Consider the following 22,453-nt stretch of genomic DNA (forward strand, 5'->3'; position numbering starts at 1 on the left):
CTCCCAGCACTGCCTCCCTCTCCAAGACTGACTTTGGCTGAAAGACCACAGGATAATCTGAACAGTTACCACCAGATGAAGCTCTGGGCCTAGCACAAAGAGCTGCTCTCAATCCGTGCAAGGATTATCTTGATAAATACAGTGGAATAGCCTCAAACATTGCAAAATATACAGGAGAGCCATAACTTTTGCTGGCATAGGTCAGTGAAAAAAATGTTTTGAGCTCAGCAGAGCATCACTGACGTATACCAAGCCAGGATCTAGTTTAAGAAGAAGACCGAAGTAGTAATTGTCATAATACAAAAAGCCTGAACTGTATGAGAGGATAAGCAGGAATTGCTGGTGAGAGAGGAGAAAGGAGATTAGCTTCTTGTAGAGTGACAGGAATGAAATAACATGCATCATGCACTGCTGCACATACTCCCAACAGTTACTCTCATTAAACCTGACTTCAGTTTCTGCTAAGGGTCATTTTCAAATGCCATTGCAGTAAACCAGCTTCCGTTATATGCAACTGAAGTTGAAGCAGACTATGACTGACTTTGCTGTCTCATTCTTGTGCTACCATTTCCTGATGATATCAGGACTGTGAGGTAGGCATTCACTTTGCTAGGTGGCCTTTGTGATCTTGCTATCTCCATTAAGAATAACTTAAACGGTTCAGTAATTGTATATTAGAATATATATATGTCTGCATATACAACACTGAATTTCCATGTTGTGCCATGCTCTTTTCTTCTTCACTAGCTTTGAGAACTGTAATTTCAGTACATTGCAAGTATCTTATATTATATAAACCATGAAATTCTTGGAAGGTATAACAACTCAAAGTAGAGCTTTTAAAATGCAAATAAGTGAAAACCACAGAAGTTAAATCATATTTTATGCTACTGCCATGCTTTGAAAAGATAAATGCTAACCTGTTTACTACTATAAATAATAAACCTTATTTACTTTACCAAGATCTTACAGGGATTGATCACTTTGTATCTTACACAAGTTTGAATATGTAAAGCACTGTGACCCAATTCCACATATGCTTTCCTTTGCGAGATTAATCTCCCTAAAATGAATGTGGCAGCTCACAGCGTATAGTAAACTGCTCACTTACCTCTTTGCATCTATAATGTTTTATGTTGCAAACAAAAGGGATTGCTGGTCTCTGGTCTGGTCTCCTAGTATCTTGCAAGATTCATACCAAAATCTCAATTGTTACTTAACATTTTGGGTTTCCAGTTATCATGGACTAATGAGACAAAAAATGAATAGTGTAGTATTATCACCGTTTATTTGTAGTAATGTATCTCCATTATCCAGAGTGAGAGGAGACTAGGAAAATTCAAGTAATACTGACACTATGAGACAGAGCACAGTGGTGGGATACTGGCTCTCCTGATTTATTATGGGCTAGTTTGGGCCCATTATCTATAGCTTTGTGCCCTTTATTTCAGTAAATGGCCTAGTGGTAAATTGGTTATTTACATTCATGAGGCTGCCCTGGCTGTAGTAACTCCACACCATATTAAATTCAAAAAATAATGAGGAAAAAGTGAGGAAAGAATTGAGTATTATTCTGTCCCTGAGGCCCTACTGCCACCTGATGTCACTATTCTTGTCGAGTAAAGGCAGGCAGTCCGGCTGCATGTCTGCAAGAACTGACAGCTCTGGAAAGGATTTCAGCAGCTAGGAAGCACTTAGGGAATTCATACAAATTATTTCAATAAGTCAAAAGATCATGTCTTACGGACAGCAGTTGTTAAGACAAATCCATTAACCAAGGCAAAACCAGAGATTCAGTTAAGTGTGAGACTCCTTGTAGTCTGCTGGGGACAGGCTGGGACTGCCTGACCCCTTGCACACACAGATGGGCAGGAACTCCTTGTGGCAAACACTGCATCAGGGAAAAAAGCCCCTCTTCACCTGCACTACTACAGCTTGGGTCCCAATAAAGCATAATAAAGTAGGAGAAACTCCGTAAATAAGATGACAGTTGTCTGACACACAAGGTCCTAAGCCCAAGCAGACACCAAAGAACTTCATACATTTCATGATGACTGTGAAGCTCTTCCTGCTTGTCATTGGCCCTGAAAAGGGTCCTCGTCAAGCTGATAGGGGAACAACTGAGGATTCAAGGCAAGATTTAAACAACAGGGACAGGAATGGAGTCATCTATACTACAGCAAGGTAATGTGTTCACATCTGGCAAGGGCAACGGAATATCATGGTATTAAAAACAGAACAGCAAGATTTTCACTGAGAAGATATTTTAATAATCATTCAGAAGTTTAAGAAGGAGAAATAAATGAAATGCACAACTATGCTCATTTGAGAGCCTTTCACTTCATGAGCCGTCAGAGAAACAAGGAAAGGCCTGTTGGAACAGTGGCAAAGGGTCTGACTCTCAGGATCTTCTCAGCCCAAGGCCAAGCGGCATGATTAATTGCCAATGACAGAAAAGCTCAATTGTTATTTATACTCTTGCTCACAGAAGCATGTAGTGGTTAATACTGAAATGTCTACACATATTTATATGTGGCATCTAAAATATATCTTATATTTTGCATCTAAATAAATTTGCAGCTTCATGCATGATGCACCTGGTTTTCACATGAGTATAAGACATATTTTAAACGCCTGGCTCATGTGGGATGCGTCAGACACCCTTCTGTGGTTTCAATTATACTATTAGCCAATACCCCATAGTCCCAGAACAGGCTGTACTCATGCTAAGGCTTCTTGTGACAATCTACTATCAGCCAAATCGCTACCTTTGTGCAAGGTACAACAAAAAAAAAAAAAGAAAAGGACATAGAGACACATTAATGGACTTAGTGCAAGAGAGAAAGAGAGAAAGTGTAAACAACCACAAGTAATGCAATAGTCTAGTTCTTGCAAACTGTGACCAGTTTGAGCTTCTAGTTTGGTACCAATAGAAAACAAAACCATTGCAAGACAGTGTTCCAGACAAGTAATGGCCTTTCTTTCTGTGCTTTTTTCCTTCACTCAAGGCAATTAAATTAATATATTAATGGAGTCTGGTTAGCTATCATCTTTAATTCACCTACTACTGAACCTGATGGTTTCAAATTCCCAGAAGCTGAAGGACCCTTTGTAAACAGATGTTCTTGCTGCACATCAGTTATGTCTAAGTACACCAATAACATTTTGTTGTATAACAAAATAATTACCAGTTTTACAATATCCTTGTTAGATAGGGATTATAACAATTCAAGTTAGAGGGAATGGCACACCATTAATTTAAGTCATCTCTCAAGATTACACAGTAAGTAGGTAACAGTCGTTACTAGCCCCTGCTTACCAGTGTTAACCTTCCTCAAACATCAAACTTTCAATTATACCATGGCAGTAAATAAGTGCTATTTATACAAAGCTTGCAGCTTGAGTGTTTTATAAATGAGTATGTGGGAAGCGTTGTGAAATATCAACTGATAGTTAATATTTAAATTGCTGCTCGTTTACACTTTAGGCAAGTTTCATTGCTGCTATTTGCAAAGAATTTCAAAGCTCAGAATTCAGTGATTCACTTCAAGACTTTTTATAAATAGCACTATGTTAAAAAAAAAAAAAAAAAAGAAAAACTTATGACAAGGAAATCTTCTGGCTCCCAGGGGAAATAATTGTTTTTAAAGACAGTAATTGTTTTTTCTTACCTATTGAAAGAACAGGTTCTTTGGTCTGTTTTGCAAAAAAAATATTCAGGAAGGGAAATGCTTCTGTCCCAGATGCCTAAACATTACGGAAGTCCCTCAGAAACGTCAGGGAAATGATTCTACATAGGATAATCTGCAGTTTGAAATAACACAAAAGGTATTACTGCCTTAGCAATGGCATCATTTACTTCAACTAGTGATGATTTATGTCATACACATAAACATGCCTTGTAATTAAGACTCAATTTCACCAGTAATACAAGCATCAATTTAAACGATCATACTCATTTTTCCTAAAGAATTTTCATTTCTTTTCTATAGGGTATTCCAGACAGATAGGACGTGGATGCCTTCAGCACACATGGAGAGAGAGAAACACATTTAAGCCCTGCATGTATTCCCAGTATTTCTTCACTGCTTTGCCTTGGGTGGCTCTCTACCCACATACTGCTCTCCACAGAGACCACTGCAAGTTTTCCACATGTACCTACTAGGCACCTGAATGAAACTGGGGACCCTGCAGGTTAGTACCACAGCTTTGTATGAATCTGCGTTTCTTTCATTAGCTCCTGGCCATTCAAGCAATGGACTTTCAGTTAAATTACATAGCTCAAGGTAACATTAGAAAGCTGCAGTTAAGCCTTACAGGTCTAAGAAAATGGAGATTCAGAAGCAGAGCTCTGCTAAATATTTTACCATACTTCATTTTAATCCTATTTTGTTTGAATTTAATGGCATTTTCCTAAAGGACAACTCTCTAGAATCATGTGGCTCTAGCAAGATGTTCAAAGAGAAAAATTCAAAACTCACCTGGCTATCATCTTCTTCCAACTTGCTTGATGCCTCAGCCTTATCAGTTTGACAATGATATTTTCATTTTCTTCATGGTCTATGCAGTCCCTGTTGAAGAAATTGGATGCATTGAAAATATCTCAATAACCGTCACTGGATTATGAATTACAGAAGTATATTTCTTAAATAACCGGAATGTGTACTAGCACCAACAATGAGATGCTCTATGAATCCCCAGACTTCATTAAAAAGAAAAGAGAAAAAAACCCCAAACCATCAGTTCTACAATTACTCACTTTCTTAACAAAGCAAATGTCGTATTAAAATTTAATCCAAATTCAGTTAATCCTTCCGCTAAATGTAAGCCATATTAGCTAAGCAGATACCAGTTCAGTTCAAAAAGGGAAAAAAATAGAGAGAGAGGGAGAGCCACCACTCTAACAAAGCCAATGCACAAATCAAACAAACTGCTACACGGGGATAAAAAAGCAGCACCTCTGTCTCTCCTGTTTCTGTCCTTAATCCTAAAACCAAGTCAGTGTTCCTCAGGTGGAAAACGAATCAGCATCCTGCTCTTTATCGTCTGGGCACTTCCACAGACACAGAACAACTCTATTTCCTCCTCCTCGAAGGAACCCTGCCACTTCCTCCTAAAAACTAGAAAAAAGATACAATGAAACTGGAATTTGGGGCTGAATCTGGAAATGTAATGCACGAATCAAACAAACTGCTACACGGGGGTAAAAATCAGCAGAAAACCTAGAGCAGCTCAGAACCCATTAGAGAAACAGAATGATTTACTGGAGTGACTCAACTTCAAACCAGGTCAACAGTGAGGAAAAATGTGTGACTGCCAAACTGCTGTTCAGTGAACTATCCAGGATCACGCTGACAAGTTAGTTACCAGTCCTCTGTCACAAAATACCCTACAGCGATCAGCAGGAAGTTAGCACCTGTGCTTGGCTTACATAAGACACACTCAGCTAGCCTCTATTCTGCAAGAGACATTTGTGGAAATTGTGTTCTTGTAACACATTTAATTAGGGATTTCTGGGCTTTGACATTCACAACTTTGAAAATCAACAGTTTAAATGAGTTTGTTACACAATATTTAAACTTCATATATTAAAATTAAAACAAATGATAGGGCAAAATTTTCAGAAGCATTCTGGTGATTTATTATTTATTTTATTCCTAAGAATAAAATGCATCTGCCTGCTTAGAAAACCTGCTCATGGGCACATAAACTCATTGGGTTCCCATAAGACTTAAGCTCCCAGGTGATCAGAATATCTTTAAAAAGTATGACATAGGCTCTAAATCACTGCAGTGCTTTTGAAAACTGTACTATTATCAACATATTCTATCTTCTGATCATAATAATGTGAAAACATTGAAATGTTTGGGTTATAAAAAACAGTAGCACAGACAATACATCAGCAAACTGATAAATTAAATTATTACTTAAAATATTCAAGCCATCTCAGCTACTTACAAGCTATCCTTGCAGCCTGGCATTAGCAATGTCATTGTTGCCTCTGACCTGCCACACTGCATTATCTTCATAATTAAGCAGGAATCCAGAATAACAATTTTGACCATGATAAAAAAATAGCCTTGAATTGCAGCCATTAAAGAGACCCACGGCATTTTTATTTAGGCATTCCAGAGGATTTATTAGAAGTAATAGCTTCAATTAAAAATTAAGATTCACTTATGTAAATTAGCAAAAGCGGGAACACTGTTTTAGTTGGATAGACATTCTATGTATAGAGCAAAAATAGACAAATCTCTGAAAGTTTAGTTTCATTAAAAGAAGTCTGAGTATCCAAACATCTCTGGTTAAAAAGTCAACTTGAAATATGAAAATAGAAAGCTTTCAGTAAGCTCCCATAAATTTTTTGCTTTATTTGCCTGGCTCAGGTAACCATCATAATTTTTCTCATGCTCTAATAACATACCAAATGGATCAAATTCAATACCAATACAGTTACAAAACAAGGGATTTGGCTTCTTGTATCTGCGGTACCAAGACATGCAGAAGAAGAAAGCCCTAGATCTGTGTGAAGCGAGGTTAGCTCTGAATGTAAGAAGACATTCCAAGTATGTTGGTCTAATTGGTAGACAAATTTTAGGTCAGGTTTTTACTTTATTTTTATCATACCTTTTATCTTATAATTAGTCATTAAAACAACCAGTAGTCTAAAATTCCTCCTGCAAAAAAAATGCTAAAGGAAATACCTGAAAGCTTATCCAAGCTTGAAAAATCCTCCATCTAATTAAAATCACCGAAAAAAACAGGCTTTTCCTTCCTCTCTCTACTTTATGGCCCCATTCTCCTTTTTTTCATCCTCTCTGTCATATTAAAAGGGAGTTTTAGAAAAAATGATCTATAACAATTGTATGAACTAACTGTGGTCTTTTAAATCTAGTTCAAGAAAAACGCACTGAAGGCAATTTGCATTCACTCATGACTAACAAAACCCTTTTGGTGTTACTGGAAAGCAGGGAAGTTTTATTTTGAGAACTAACTATGACTAGAATCAAAGGCAGGTTTATTACTGGAAAAGTCTTTCCTCTGTGCATGTGTCTATTTTCATTGCTACCACACAGCTTGCTCATAAAATGGTTACTTCAGATATCTATGCTGGGACCATTAGTCAGGCATTTACTCTGTACAGGTTCTTCAGTGCTGAGGAGATGAATCACATATGACTTTTTATGTTTTTCTACGTATTATTTAAATATCTGATTATAAGACATCCATTCATACGAATACCCCATCCCCACTTCGGTGATCAACCCAGCTCTCTGGCACTAGCTGTTCAGCAAGGCCTCATTTTAGTCAAGTGCCAGGTACTGGGGGCTGATACACAGGGCTTTAGACTTGCTTTTTCACTTTCATTTACAGTAGCCAGAGTGCACTCCTTTGCTTCATGACTTATGCTACTGACGCTTAGTACACCCACTTACAGTCAACTGGCAGGTCTTCTTTTACACCAGGAATGAGTAGGGAAAAGTCCCACTCACTTTGTCACAAACAATAACATCAGAATTCCAGCTGGAAGAGGGACCCACAAGCCTAGGAGCCAGCAGGCGCTTTCTGCTGCTTACATTTGCCATGTTTGGAAAGTCAGAGCACGGTCTGCTCTCTGCCGTGCTGCCCATGTGGAAAAACCTGGCCTGCACTCCTGAATACAGCAAAACCTCAACCGCTCTTCTTCAGCACTCTGGACACGCAGTACCTAAGTCTGTATTTCTCTAAGGGATCCAGATAAAATAGATCACATGTAGTGGTTTATTAGTGGTGAATTTTCCACCAAAACACGTATTTAAAGTACTTTCAGCTCCTCCCTTGGGAGGTCCCCAGCTCTTCATCGGTGAAACCGTCTGGTAGCTGCTTTGACAGTTCCTTTGAGTCCAGTGAGGACTCTCACTTTGAAAATCTCCCTGTGTCTGAAGGATCCATGCCCTCCAAATATGCTGTATTCTGACAACAAAAATTATTCATTTTTGTTTCCATTCTCTGAATGCTACCATTTGCGACACTTTCCTTGAAGGAGCTGTCACCAGCCGTTTGGAGACAAACAGCATTTTTCACTGAGCCATGACTGGCTGCCATTCTACAGAGCCGAGAGCGATGAATTCCTCTCCTGTCTCTAGCGACTCTAGCGACCATGGCATTTGCCCCTTTGTAGCCTGTTGTTGATATCAGTGCGCTGTGCTAGTACAAAGGATGCAATTATAGAGAAGGGACAAGATCTCATTTAAAACAGAAGATGATACATGATGTTTTTTGCTCCACATGCTTGAAAAACATCAACTTCACCTTCACCAGTGATTAGTTAAAATACATCATACGTGGACTGGACTGATTTACTTTAGGAGCGAGACTTTGCAGGAGAAGCTGGGAGGGAAGATTAGGGCATGCTGGGTTTATGCAATATAAGAAATACAGTTGTAAATTTGCAATCCATGCATTCCAAGACAAAATGCAGAGACCTGGAAAAAAAAAATTCTTTCTCTCCTTAGCCATATTAAAAATGTATGTATTTGATGAACCAAAACTTAGCCATTAGAATTCTAAAGGACAAAATTCCATATTCTCTAGCAGGAGAGTGTACCCTGAGTACTCTTCTTTTTAGAAATCTTATCTGTAGAAATTTGGCTTTGTAAGACTGACCTGTCTCATATCCCCTGCTTCAACTATAACTCCAAAGTTTAAATGAATTCGCTCTCAGTTTTGATAGAACATTATTTAGCATTGCCAGGAAAAAAAGTAATGTTTCAAACATTTCTGTCTTTGAAAGGATTAGAGCTCAGCTTTATGGTCAAAGGCCTTATTAGCACGGTCTTTACAGATCAAATGACCATTGTTGTAGAATTCATGTTAGTTATTTAAATTATAGCAGATGGTAATTTTTTCAGCAAAGAAAAATGTGTAGTGTGTTGCTTTAGGACAAGATAAATAAGGTTGATCTTTGGATGCTTATAGATGAGGATCTGTTAAAGCTGCAGGCCTAAAATGCAGATTTCTTGTCAACTTTAATTAGCTTCCATGAACACTAAATTATGTAGTTATTTAAAATCAAGCAGGGTGAAGAAAAGCAGTTCTGCCAACTTTCTGTTGTTCACACTCATGCAAAAAGATTACAAAGTGACTCTGTAATGCTGTGAATTCTGTGTCAGTGAGAAACGAATGCCAAGCCCTGGAACTACAAAATTACTCAGAAGGACTTGACAGAGGCTGAAATGAGAGGAACAACTAATTCCTTATACAGAAATCAAAGTGGAAATGTGCTAAGCATGACGTCAATGAAAACCTGTGATATTTTTTGATGGAGAAGTGCTGAGAAATCTCTGCAGTTGTTTCATTTGAGATATTTCATTCACAATACCACAGTGGTGTTGCCACTGTTGTTTAATAACTATGCTCACACTTTAATGTGAGTGTATGCTAATAGTAATAAAAGACAAGAATGAATTTTGAAAGGTGTTGGCATTACAGAAATGACCATGGGCCCTATTCGTTAGTTACACAAATTAATTAGGCAAATTTTACAAATCCTTATTCTTCACATCTGAGCACTGTTCAGAAATGCTCTCTCTGTAGTTATTTTTTACAAAGTGGGAGGGCAGCAGCTTTGTTATTTTTAAACAACAGAATAGTTTGTGCTCTTCTTTATCCTTCCCAATAAAAGACAATTTGGGGAATGGATCATTTTCTGGAAATGATCCTACACCAGTAGGATGTAGGTGTAGGAGCTAAGAATTTGGGAAGAGATTATCTTTGTGAACCTCTGTTCAAGATTGGATGGCTAGAATATAAAGTTTAATTACAAAATTAACCAGATTTCAGATCACTAATTTGTCCTTCAATAGAAAACTCAACATCAAAACTACCTGCTACCCCTTGGCAAGGGAGAAGCAATATATTGTTTCAGGACATTTTACAGAAAAAAATCAAGGTCATCACATACACATTCTCCATCACTGAGACTACTAGTCATGCAAAATAAACAACAGAGAATAACTAATAACATGAGATGCAATTACTAAGGCTACCTAAAAATAAAAAAAAATAGGTAACAATTAAAGAGGTAATTTAATTTGAATAACATTCAAATAAATGTGGGAATGTCTCATCTAACATATGCTGTAAGTTACCATTTAAAATCCTCGCCTGTTCTACCTTCTTCTCTAAAAAGAAGGAAAAGCAGATTTTTTTTCTGATATGGAAGTCCCGGGTCATTGCAGTTGCACAATAATTAGATCAAAGTCAGAAAGCACTGCAGTCACTTTAGTTGCATATAGTATAAGATGGTCACTTCTTCACTATCAGCCTAATCTCAGGGCTATCTTATAATCTTCTGTCACATTAGGAAGGTGCACGCTTTTGTTCATCTGTAAAGCTGTGCAAAGAGAGAAAGAGGATATTCCTCACACTCTGGGATATTATAACCCCCGGACAACTGCAACACCTTGTAATGACTGCACGAGTCATTCTGAATGTTCTTCAGTCCTTGGTTCTTTTAACTGACCAATGTATGAGCTTAGCCTTATAAATGAAACTAGGAAGATAGTCTTGGGGCATAAACAAACATCTTACAATTATGATGAGGGTCTTTGCTATAGATACATTAATTCAGAATCATGTAGCTGTTTCTCTAATTCCTGTAGCTGTTTCCAAGTGAGTCTGCCTCACTCAGACTCTCGAAATGGATCTGAAATAGTACTTAAGTGAGGACTTTTGCCTTTTGTACAAGGCTATATTTACTTCTTTGCTTACCAGATAAAGGGACAATAGACAGCATGCTGGTATTAGATACATACTATTACTACAAACATTTTCTTATGCCTGACCTTCATGTGAAGATATATGATCTGTGCATACTGTTATCTCTGTGAATATATTGGGTATTCACAAATAGACAGACACACAACTGGCTGTGTCAAATTATGTCCAATGTAAATGAGAAACAAACTGATATTAAGGGCTTGTTTATATTCTGGCAAACACCCAACTGTGGGAGGTGGGCTGGGAGACCTGCAATAGTTTCTACAGCCTGTAATTGTAATGAACTTGCATTCATCATTGTGTCTAAAGTTATTATCTGGGGAGAGGAAACAGCTCCCTCCAAATCACCTGGTTGGATAGCATCCAACAGAAAGAAGAATTAAAGCTCAGAGAAGAGTGGGTCTTATCTCTGGTGGGCACTGGTGGCAAAGAAAAGAGCCTCTGCTGGCCACAGACTGCTCAGTTTGCTTTTAAGTTGTAAACAATAGACTTTTACAAAGATAACTTGTGCCATAAATGAAGGCTTTTAGTGGACTTCAGTATAGTGTTTGTTAATCTTTCTTTGCTAGTATCTAGACAATCAACCCACATAAATATTTGTGAAATTAACTTTTATTAGCCAGGATGACTACAGAAAGCAAAGGTAACCCCTTCCTGCCGTTTGTGTGCATTCACACCAGAATCCCTGACTAGAAAGGTAAACGCTTTAGAAGGAATGCACCTGACTGAACACAGGTTAATCAAGGAGATGGGCTGCTGATTGCTATTAAAGAATATCTAAAGAGGAGAATTTCTGAAGTGCCTATAAAATTTAATTTGCTAACATCAAAAACAAATGAGACCGCCACAAACAAAAAATAAGTCAAGATTTATCAAATAAATACTTATGAATTATTCTTGCAGTACTGGAATTTGGGGTTTCAGCACCATCCCCTGAGGGTTTACCTTTTGAGTCCCGGAACAGAGCCCTGAGGACCTTGGGCTGTGCGTGCTTCTCCAGTGCTTTCACTGCTGACCCTGCCGTCACCACTCGGGGTGAGCCAGTTGCCAATGAAGCAATGTGCAGAGCAAAAAAATGAGCCAACAGTAGAGGTCAGCCATGAACTGTCGATTTCCTCTCCAGATTTCTTGCCTGAATGATTTATGCTGTTTACTGTACACCCAGAAAGATCTGGTGTACCTGTGCCAAAACAGCAGCGGATAACAGGAGCAGGAGGAAAGAAAATGAGTTTCCTTCCCAAAATGAGACAAGGCAACAATCCAGGTACTAAGAGCACTGCCATGGGAGGTTGAAGTACAAATGGATAATAACACTTGGTTTCTCTGCGAATACACAGAGCTCCCCTAGCAACTCACTCCTGTCTGCTAGCTGGTCCAAAAGGTCAAGATCTTTGACCTTTGACCAAAAAAAAACCCCACCACAGAACAAAAAGGAGGAATAATAAACTCAACCTCGATGGGCTGTTAAAAAAAATACCTGAGAACTTTGACAGTGTATGCCCCTACATCAGCTATGGCTTGGCTTTTGGAGAGTCACCATTGCCACTTGCTGGTTTCCACTACCCCTTGGTAAAGTTGTTTGGCATGTTGGCTGCTTCGAAAAGGGGAATGTTTTGGTCCTCCTGTATGTTACGGCTGGAACACATGATGCACCAACGCGCTGGGCTACTCGTGTTGCCTCCAGTTTCGTCTGGTCCTGTGCTCAGCATTTAAAAATATTTAAACAGTGGCTACATAAATTAGGTCAGTGCTTCAGCCAAAACAGACTACCTGGATTTTTAAAGCTGAGAATTAACATGGACTAATAAACTGCTGTTTGCTGGGCTATTTGGAAAACTAGCATTTAGTTACCCCTTGCAAATGAGGACACTCTTCAATACCATTCTCCCTCACATGCAGCTGCCTAGGACATTTATTTAATGGAGCAAATGGGTTTGAAGGGCAGGGATTTGCACTGAAAGAAATAACCCATGCATGGTCTCAAAAATGTGCTTAAAGTTGCAAATGGGAACCAATCAACAAAATGCATTGAATTTTCTAGGCCTGCTTTCCAACTGTGGTGCATTATACCTGCACCAGGCAGGAACTCGGGCATCATTTTACTCAGTCATGTGTTTGTCAAGCACTAAACACAACGCCCCTCAGCCATGGCTGTTTTTCCCACATCTAGATGAAACATCTAGCACCTGAGCCCCCAGCCCTGCACGTCTGCTGGGGATTTAACAGCCATGTGTGCAACATCATTTTGCCCATCTCCCTCCTCCCCAAAATGTGACCGAAGCCAAGTTCCAGGCTAAGGCCAGCAGGCACTGGCCCTGCCCTGGATCCCCACACTGGCTGCCTTCCCCTCCTGCTGCCCGGCTCGCCCCAGGCAGCGGCTACCCTGCGCGGGGCACTCTGCTGCCCTTCGGGCTAATTCATGCCTTTCACAGCATCAGCCGCTGCTGATGGCAAAGGAGTACGGCCGAGCACTTGGGCTGAGGAGGGGAAGGGAGCTGGGAGGGCGGCCCGTGGCCCTCAGGGCCCTGATGGCCTTTGGCTTTTCAGCTAGCGCAGGCAGGGTGTTTTCCCCGCGGCACCTGGGCACGCCGGCTGCCCTGCCGGGAGCTGGCGGGCGGGCAGGGCTGGCTCCCTGCCCGGCCCGGAGCAGCCTCCGCTCTTCCTGACTCCGTCCCGCGGGCGGGGAGGGCCGGCACCCCGCGCCCCACCGCAGCCCACGCCGCTGCGGGAGGGCGTCAGCTGGCAGGGCTCGGGGACAGGCCCCGCGGGAGCGGGGAGGGCTGCGGGCGGGGTGCGGGCGCCCAGCAGGGGAGGGGGCTGCCCCCGCTCTCGTCTCTATAACGCCGGGGCCGCTTTGCCCAGCGCACCGCATCGCTCCAGCTGCGGTAACAGCCTGCGAGCGGCCCCACTCCCTCCCCTCCGGCCCGGGGACGCGCAAGGATTAGGGAAGGGAGGGAAATCCATCAGGCGGAGAGGCAGGAGGCGGAGGCGGGCCGTCAGCACTCCTCCGCTCCGCCTGAGCCGGCAGCGCCGTAGGGCGAGCTGCCGTGCGGGCGCAGGAAGGGGCCGAGCTGCCGGAGGTCCCCGGGGCGCGGGGGCTGCCAGCGGCCCGGATCCGCGGCTCGGCCCGCGCCGCAGCCCGGCTCGGCGCCTGCCCGCGCCGCTCGGGGCTGGCGGGGCTCGGCGGCGGGAGAAGCCGCTGCTGCTGTCACCCTGCCTCGCCGCGCTGGGTCTCCCGGAATGGGCCTCCAGGAGCTGGCGGTGTGGCTGCTGGCGGCGGCGGGGCTTGTGCGCGGTGAGTGACGCCGCGCTCCCGCGGGCTGCCAGCTGCGGGCAGCGCGAGCTCCGCGGGCAGCCGCCGGGAGCCGGGGCGGGAGGCGGCAGGGGCGGGCGGGAGGGCAGGGACAGCTGTCCTGGGTCCTCCGCGGCACGGCGGGTCCCCGGCCCCTCGCCGTCCCCTTCAGCCCTCTCCCCACGCCTTGCCGCTGCGGCTGGGGGCTGTCCTCTGTCCCGGGCCGCTCTCCGGGCTTGCCAGCGGGGGAGCTGCCGGGAAGGGACGTGGGAGATGGACAGAGCGACGGGGACGGGGGAGCAAACTCCGTCAAGGCACTTAAATGGTAGCTGCTTCAGGGCAGCGACTGTGGCTTTTTGTGGGGGGGAGTTCAGGACTAGAAGACAGGGAAGAGGAAAGTCCGCCTGGAGTGGGGACGGGGAGGGCTCGCATCCAGAGGACCTGTTCCTACCTGACCCAGATTTCCTTTCATTCTGAAACTGCCTCTGTGCCTGATCTACTCTGCTCCATCCATGCGGACCTGCTCCCTCTCCCTCCTTAGAAAAACGGCAGAATAAAGGCCCTCCCTGGATTTGAGGTGTTAAAAGGACAGAAATCCCTGAATATTATCAAGTATATTAGTGCAGTGCCTATCATCTCTGCCAGGAACCCTGTAGCCCCATTTTATTCATAGCTGCATGAACAGAGAACGAAGCTGAGAGTACTTGCCCCAAAGAGTTCTCAGTCTGAAGCAGTCTGAGAGCAGGATTCAGTCTAACCTGTGGCCATTTTTCTCCCATTGTCTTGCTGATGCCCTCTGCCGAATCTGTGTTCTGCTTTTCTAGTTATAGCTATGCCAGGACAGGTGTCAAAATACAGGTAGTGCATTTCCTCTTCATCACTTCTTGCTGCTGGACCAAAGGGTGCATATCTTGACAAAGCATCATTAGCATTTAGAATTTATCACTCCTGGCCAGCCAAGAAACGATCAGAGAGGGGATCCCCATTACAGGCTGGGATGAAAAGAAAGAGTGATACATCTGTGATAAGATTTTGTTGTAGTAGCTAATGAACTATATGAATTACAGTGACATTTTTCTGGGAATGCAGCAGGTGAAAGAATAGATACATAATATCTGATAGCAGGAAAAGAGCATATGTCCTAGCTGTACTTTCTGATGTAGAATCCTAATTATTTATCTACTTATTCCTGTGCCCAGAGTCCCTGCAAGGAGAGTTCCAAAGGAAGCTTTACAAGGAGCTGCTGAAAAATTACAACCCTCTGGAGCGACCAGTTGCAAATGATTCCCAGCCGCTCACTGTCTATTTCACTCTCAGCCTCATGCAGATCATGGATGTGGTGAGTCTGTAACCTTCTAGGAAACTATTTCTTTAAAAGGGTGGATTTTTCCTTCCTAGAATGGAGATTTGTGATAGCGAAGGAAGACTGCAAGATATTGGAAAGCACAAGTAATTCAAGACACAACACCAAATTTTGACTGCCTTTTTAAAGAAGTAAACTTAAAAGTAAAGTTTGCCTCTTTCTTAGATCTCATCAGTATTTCCCAACCTTCTTAACAGTATGAAATATTTAAAGTGAAGCTCAAACTGCATACTTTGCCTTTTGGATCCTTAACTGTACTTAGAACCAACAAGAAGTGTAGTCTGGGGGGGGATATGCAAAACCAAAGTTCTTGATCTCTGGTGGTCACTAAAGAGCTGCTTATTTTTGGAGACTGGGGGGAAGGGAGGAGGAGAGGAAGGGGGTGTCCTGGCCAAAATCCAAGTTATATTATTTCTTATCTTATTTAGACAAGATTGCTACATTCTATATGCTTACATTTTAGCTGAGCTGCTCTATTTGCAACCACAGTTGTTTGGTATATCAGTAGATACTCCTGTGCAGTGCTTGGCAAGCTTGTAAAATGCACTGTAGGATCTTTTGTGTTCAAATATGAGTAATTTAAGCTTCACTCTGTCACAGCGCCACAGAGATCAAACTCTACATGTAAGTGGGTTTACAGTATTCATTTTTAGTGAATTCAACTACCTATGGCCACTAATAAAGAAGTTAACTACTTAAAACTAGTAGTTAACCTCAAAATGCTATTATCTTTCCATCAGATGCTTAAAGTTCGAGGCACAACAAAATTTAAAGAAAGAAAGATGGGATTATTAATGACAAGTGGCTTGCTTTCTGTTCCCTTACAAGCTGCTGACTGCCAAAATCCAGACACTGTTCAATTAGTATCTAAAGGTCAGCACACACAGAGAGAACTCTGCAGGTTTAAATGCTTATAGTTTCTATGCACATTTTTGCAAGTTTTAGATTTATTAGACCTAAGGTGAAAACTAGGATGTGTATTTCCAGTGTGATATTTACCATTTGCTAAAGTGACAGCAGGCAGTCGTAGTCAGTGAGTTGTTTCAGTGTCAGTGCCACTAAAGCCAACAGGCAAAATATGTCAGTTCTATCCTTCTGTATAGCAGTTGAGTTTTAATATATGTGATACCAACGAGCAGAACAGAAGCTATATGGAGTCATATATTCTTTGAATGATGGCGAGGGAAGAATATGTGTTATGCAGAATGCAACAATTTCAAAAGGTGCTGGCAGACTGAACTTGATGCAGACTGTGGCTGTACTGCACGGGCACCTCAGAGTGGTGGAGCTAAGAGAGGACAGCCAGGCATTAGACCTAAACTTCAACATGAGGCAAAAGCCTGTACCAGTGGGCTGATACAACAGATGACACTAACATCCCACTAACTGTATGTGGACATGCTTTTGTTATTAATGATGTTTATTATGGGTGGGCTTAGAGATTTTGAAAAAAGGGATCTCCTTGCACTGAACATTGCAGACACAAGTAGTAGGTGACTCCTGGCACAAAGAGCCAGTCTAAATAGACAAGTAAGCAAGGATGCCTTTGCGTAATCAGAGACAACAGAAAAAGCATAAAAGCGAGGAACAACACAAAAGGCATAAATGATACTGTGTTAATAAGGGATGTATTAATTTCAGCATTCATCTAATTGGATTCCTTTAGAATGTGTCAAGGTAACACAAAGAAAGAGGCATTCGAAGGGCAGTGGGAGTCATGAGGACAGGGCAGGTCACAGGAAAGTAAGAGAAGGAGGCTGAAGTGAAGAGAACGAAGGGCAGCATGGGACAGACAGTGCTTCAAAGGTCTGAATGCCTGAAGGTCCCCATTTGGGCTACTGCTGCAGCTATTCTCGCTGGCTCAAACTTTCACGGGTCTCTTGCCACGTACAGCAGGGAATGTGGAGGACAGAGCAGAAATAACCACTCAGTTCTCTTGGCCCCATATTGTCTGTGTGATGGAGCTTTGGTCTAGCTCCTCTTTCCAGTGCATCAGGCCCCTTAGTGGCTTCTGCAGCAGCTCCTACTGGCTGGAGTCTTCAGTTGTAGCGATACATTCTGAGTATCTCTGGTTTTTGTTAGATTTCTATCTTCAGTGGTAATAGGGCAATATGTTCAGGAAAGCTTAGACGGTCTGTTCAAGGCCTGTTTAAACTGATCACCTGAACAAAACTCCACATTTTAGTGTATCTCTGCAGAACTTGGCACAGTACATGGTGCTTCAAATGAATCTTAAACCAGGCTTCAACCATGGACTTAAATTTACAAGGCCTTCTTCTGTAGCTCCCTTTTGGGAAATGACCTCCTGCTGCAGTATGTGCCTTCTCACAGCTACTAGAGGAACTTTGCTTTGGTACAGGACAGTACAGTTCCCTTCAGAAGATTTTTGTACAACTCTTTTTGTACAACTGTGTGGTCAGGAAACATTTCTGTAGTGCTTGGTTTATTTTGATAACCAGGATCAAAATCCTGATGCTGTGGGATTTTTGTTGTTTGGTTGGTTTTGTTATTGTTAGCACTACACTACATAAAATTCATTTCAGAATTATTTCAAAACAGGAGAGCTCAAAAAAGCACTTTGCTCCAAAATAAAACAGGGCTGTGAACAGACCAATTTTTTACCTGGCTTTCAGAAATTGCACTTCTGGTCTCATTCTACATAGACACATTTGGCCTGAATATGTTAAGCTAACGTGTTTTTAAGTATTAACCACGCTGGGAAAGGTTTGTTGTATGGCCAAACCCTCCTAGTGACAACACAGCTTACAGAAGCCTTCTTTACGTCATCAAAACCATTTCCTGAATAGAATAAGCTGAATGCCCAGGCAACTTTTTTCCTACTTAAATTGCATCCATACTATAAAGATTTCCTTTGCATTTCTGTGAGTTAATAATGGGGCGCTCTCTTCCCCACACTCCTGACATGGCTATAACCATGTCCTTGACTACAGTATGAACAGTTGGCTGTTGGAGACACAAATGGCTAAAGGCCAGTAAGCAGTCAACTTCACAGAGTTAATTTCTTCTGGAGTTGTCAAGTTTAATTAAAAACCATACAAACTGAAGGGCAAATATCCACAGATCACTAGTCAGTCTGGGTATAGTCAATGACTGGCAGCCTTGGCTAATATGATTCAAAAAGGAGTTTTTGATCATATGTGCCTTTCAAAAAAATCCCTTCATAATCAGTAAGAAGCCATAGTTTTTGTAATGGCAGTTTAGTTACAGCTTATTCTGCTTGCTATAAAACTGACTGCATTTCTTTCTCAGAGACCTGGGATTGACAGGCAAAGAAAGAAACCAACCATGAAGTAAATTAAGCTTCACACTATAAAACAAATGAGTTTTCTTCATTGTCAACAAGAAGCAAATGCTGGTGGGAATGACAGCTACTTGCAATAACAATTACTGGTTTAACAAGCTAGAAACAAAACATGTCACCATCATACTTTCCTGTAGTTTATACATTCCTTTTAATGGCTTCTCAGCTGATACAAGCTGTACTGGGAGTTAGACCTATCCAGAGCAGATCAGTCAAATCCCTGCCAGAACAGATTGAGCCAGGCTGGATCCTGGCTGCTGCTATTCCTTACTTGAAGTCTCTTCCATTCCACTCTGACTTTGCTGATAGGAAAGGGGAGACAGTATATGAAACCTTTTCCAAACACAGTGGATGTTTCCTACCTTACATTTTTAGTTTAACCCTTTCCTTCTAAAGCTAGCAATTATTTCTATCCTATGCTTGCAGATATGTTTTTCTTTTTATTGGTATTGCGTATTAATATGCATTATAGTATCAGGACTACATAATGAGGGACCTGTAAGTGCCAATTGCCGCAATGTAGTTTAGTCCACTAGAAAATAGAGTTAATGAACTGACTAATGAGAATGCAAGCTGGCATAGGAAATTATACAAAGTGTTGCTAAATGGGGAGGGAAAACAGTGGCAGCATGAGAAAAATGCAATTTGGGGACACATGAATGAAGAGGAGAGCTAGGAAACTGGGGGAGTGCTTAGAGGAGAAGTGGGAATGTATGGCAGACCTGAGAGACAGCAAAGGACTTTGGAAGAAAGGTGGAATTAAGGTGAAAGAGGATGGGGGGGCAAAATGGAAAGAAAGAGATTTGAAAGGAGTGGATTTTAAAAAAGCTTCTGTGTCAAGTTAATAAGAAATTTCAAGAGAGAGATCCTAGGTATCTTTCAGTTCACTTTATTCCTATATTCCTTAATAGAAAAATCACTGCTCTTAAACCTTTGCAAACAATCTTGCAATTAAATCATCCTGACGTGAAAACAAAGTGTAGACAGCCGACTGGCCAGAAGTGCTCCTCAAGGACATTTGAGTTATTATAGTATCAGAAGATAGAATAAGAGGTTTCTTTTGCTTTTTATAATTATTTGTTTCAATTTTCTTGAAACAAGAAATGCCAAGCAATTTGATGAAAGAAATGAAAAATAACCTACTTCCTCTCTGATTTGCTGAAATCTTGTTTCAAGACTCCTTGCAAGAAAGCAATGTATATTGAACAAACAGGCTGACAATAAACATCTCTCTGGATTTGAATCAGAAAATGTTTGGAAATATCTGACTTAAGAAAACTGAGCAAAACTTCAGAATAAGCACAGAGGAAAATCTTAACAGACAAATTACTAAGGGTATCTGCATACCTTAGTGGCAGGAGAGGAAGAGGGGTTAATAGATGGTGATAGTTGGTCAAGGTCATAGCTTCAGTACAATGTCAAAAAAATAAGGAACATGATGTAGAGAAACTACTTACGTTTTTTTCTACTTATATAAAAATGCTAAAGTTAAGACTAGAAGAATTATTGCATTGGGATCAGACCAATGGCTTTCTGATATTAATTTTCATTAATAATGTCTTCTTAGATTTTTTTAAGGAATTTCAGCATTTTACTCTGCAACTGTTGAGAACGTTACTGTGTTCTGGGGCTTTCTGGTTTTAATCTAGAATTTATACCAACTTTCTATGTGGAACTCGGGGCACCATTTTGTGTGTGTCCTAAGCTGACCTCAGCACTCTGCTGCTGAAAGAGATGATCTCACTAACTTCTGGCCTCATGTTCCTACCCCTTTGGCTTGTGCAAGTGCCTCTGCGACTAAGCAGTTAGCTGTATCGATTTTTTGAGTAGCCGTTTTTCTAGATGACCTGCACTTAGTTTGGATTTAGATTATCTTAAACTGCTCACAAACCTCTACCCATGGTTCTTCTTCACTTAAAATCTGTCATATATTTAGCAAAAAACCAAGCTAGTTCCGTTTCTATCTGAGCCAAGTTGCTAAACTTGGGAAAATGCTGGATCAAGACTATCTTAGCTTGTGACTTCTACAGCAAGACTTATGGTGACAAACATTTTGGTGGGTATGAATGTGTCCATTTTGGTCAACTCTGATCATTTTTTATTTTTTTTTTTAACTAGCAGAAGAATCAACATTTAATAATTTATTTAAGAAGCTGAATTTAGTTATTAATCTACATGAATATTCAAGTTCTTACTTATGTTGCATAACATCATCTAGTCAGGAATCTTTCATGGTTCCTCCAGACATTTACTAGCTAATTAAATCATTTACTACACAACAGTTTTCGCTTATTTTCCAGTTTCTTCTGTTTCTTTTTTTTAATTTCTAGTTAGGGGAAAGAAAAGTGCTGAATAGTAGTTTGTATGTAGTAAGCAGCAGCAGAATCTCAAGAGAAATCCTGTTCCTTTAGGCTGTTCAACTCACTTGTGCAGACCAAAGGAAAAATGAAAGGACGCAAACTTTTTCATGTTTATCTGAACTCAGTCAAAGTTTGCTCATCCTACATTGCCCTTGGTTACTTGGATGACTTAGATTTCTATATTCAAGGGCTTTAGTCCTTGTTTCATTTTACACAGTGTAAGTGACACAGTTGACTTCAATGACTTAAATACAGTGTTTAGCAAAGCCTCTGCATAAGAATCTGCAACTCAGTATTTGCAATCAAATGCCCTGGACCCACTGGGCAAGATGGTAATATGAAATATCTTGAAATTTTAAAAAGAAAATTATGCTGTCATTCAAAGAAGCAGAACAGCTTCTGTAAAGAAACAGACTATAAAACAAACATGTCCCCTGCCAAAAAAAAAAAAAAGAAAAAATAAATTTAAATCTGGAAAGACGAATAAAACAACCAAATCAAGAGGCTCATTGAGAAATGGTGCTAAAGAAGTTCCTAAGCTGTTTATCAAACCTCAGCAGCCTCTTTGCAAACAATGGTTGTGGCAGAAGCTCATCAAATCTGCATTATTCTTTTAATTTTTAGCATTCATTTGTGAACATTAGGAAAAGTCTCTCCAAGCTTTATTTTCCTCTCACTTTGCTGCTTGATCTTTATTCCCTCCATGCTAAAGGGAGAAACTGTTTTCACTTTCATCTTGCAGCCATTTCCATTCTACCATGATTTATTCCTGAGAGTTTAGAAAACTGAACAGTGCTGGGATATGCTTTCAGTATTTTTAGTTAGTTTAATACCTATGAAAGTTAATGGATTATAATAGAAACCGGAGTATTCTACTTCCCCGTGAAATATGAAGAACAGATCTTTTCAAATAACAGTCTAAAATATTCTGATAATTGATCTATTTAAACAAGCAGACAACACCTTTCCCTATGCTACTGCGGTGAGATACTGACATACTAAGAGAAACTGCAACCTTATTTCTGTGATATTTGTCCATTTCTCCTGTGCTTCTAAATATCTTCTGGCTTTTTTGACTATTTTTTCCTTCAGCATCTTTCTTTTACCTAGTCTTCTCAAACAGTGTTAAATCTGGAAAGATATTTTAAACACAGTCTACATTCTGTTGGATGGAATGGGAAGCAATGAATTTAAACTAATTTAAGGCAGTTTGCAGGAAGGAAAAAAGACTGACTAAAGGCTATAAAAAAACTCCTGATAATAGTTAACTGGAGGACATTAGAGATGTTTGTTGTACGTGAACATCAGAACTTCTGTTCCGCTTTCTGGTTCCACAGGAGAGGTCTTTGGAATTG

At 40.9% G+C, this 22,453-nt stretch overlaps 1 protein-coding gene and 1 long non-coding RNA gene across 2 annotated transcripts in view; one reads left to right on the forward strand and one right to left on the reverse strand.

Annotated features, from left to right (window-relative positions):
* Positions 1 to 3,747: 3,747 nt before the first annotated feature.
* LOC140655568 (uncharacterized) overlaps positions 3,748 to 22,453 on the reverse strand; it is a 92,711-nt gene continuing 74,005 nt past the window's right edge. The window contains exons 2-3 of the long non-coding RNA XR_012043801.1: positions 4,482 to 4,571; positions 3,748 to 3,804 (exon numbers count right to left, since the gene is read on the reverse strand). This is a non-coding gene — a long non-coding RNA (uncharacterized lncRNA). The remainder of the gene's footprint in view (positions 3,805 to 4,481; positions 4,572 to 22,453) is intronic.
* CHRFAM7A (CHRNA7 (exons 5-10) and FAM7A (exons A-E) fusion) overlaps positions 13,799 to 22,453 on the forward strand; it is a 43,873-nt gene continuing 35,218 nt past the window's right edge. Inside the window, exons 1-2 of the mRNA XM_072871358.1 lie at positions 13,799 to 14,056; positions 15,253 to 15,392. Coding sequence (XP_072727459.1) covers positions 14,002 to 14,056; positions 15,253 to 15,392 — 195 coding nt within the window. The 5' untranslated portion in view covers positions 13,799 to 14,001. The remainder of the gene's footprint in view (positions 14,057 to 15,252; positions 15,393 to 22,453) is intronic.

Source organism: Ciconia boyciana, chromosome 8, assembly GCF_034638445.1.
Source record: "Ciconia boyciana chromosome 8, ASM3463844v1, whole genome shotgun sequence".
In the NCBI taxonomy this organism is placed as follows: domain Eukaryota; kingdom Metazoa; phylum Chordata; class Aves; order Ciconiiformes; family Ciconiidae; genus Ciconia; species Ciconia boyciana.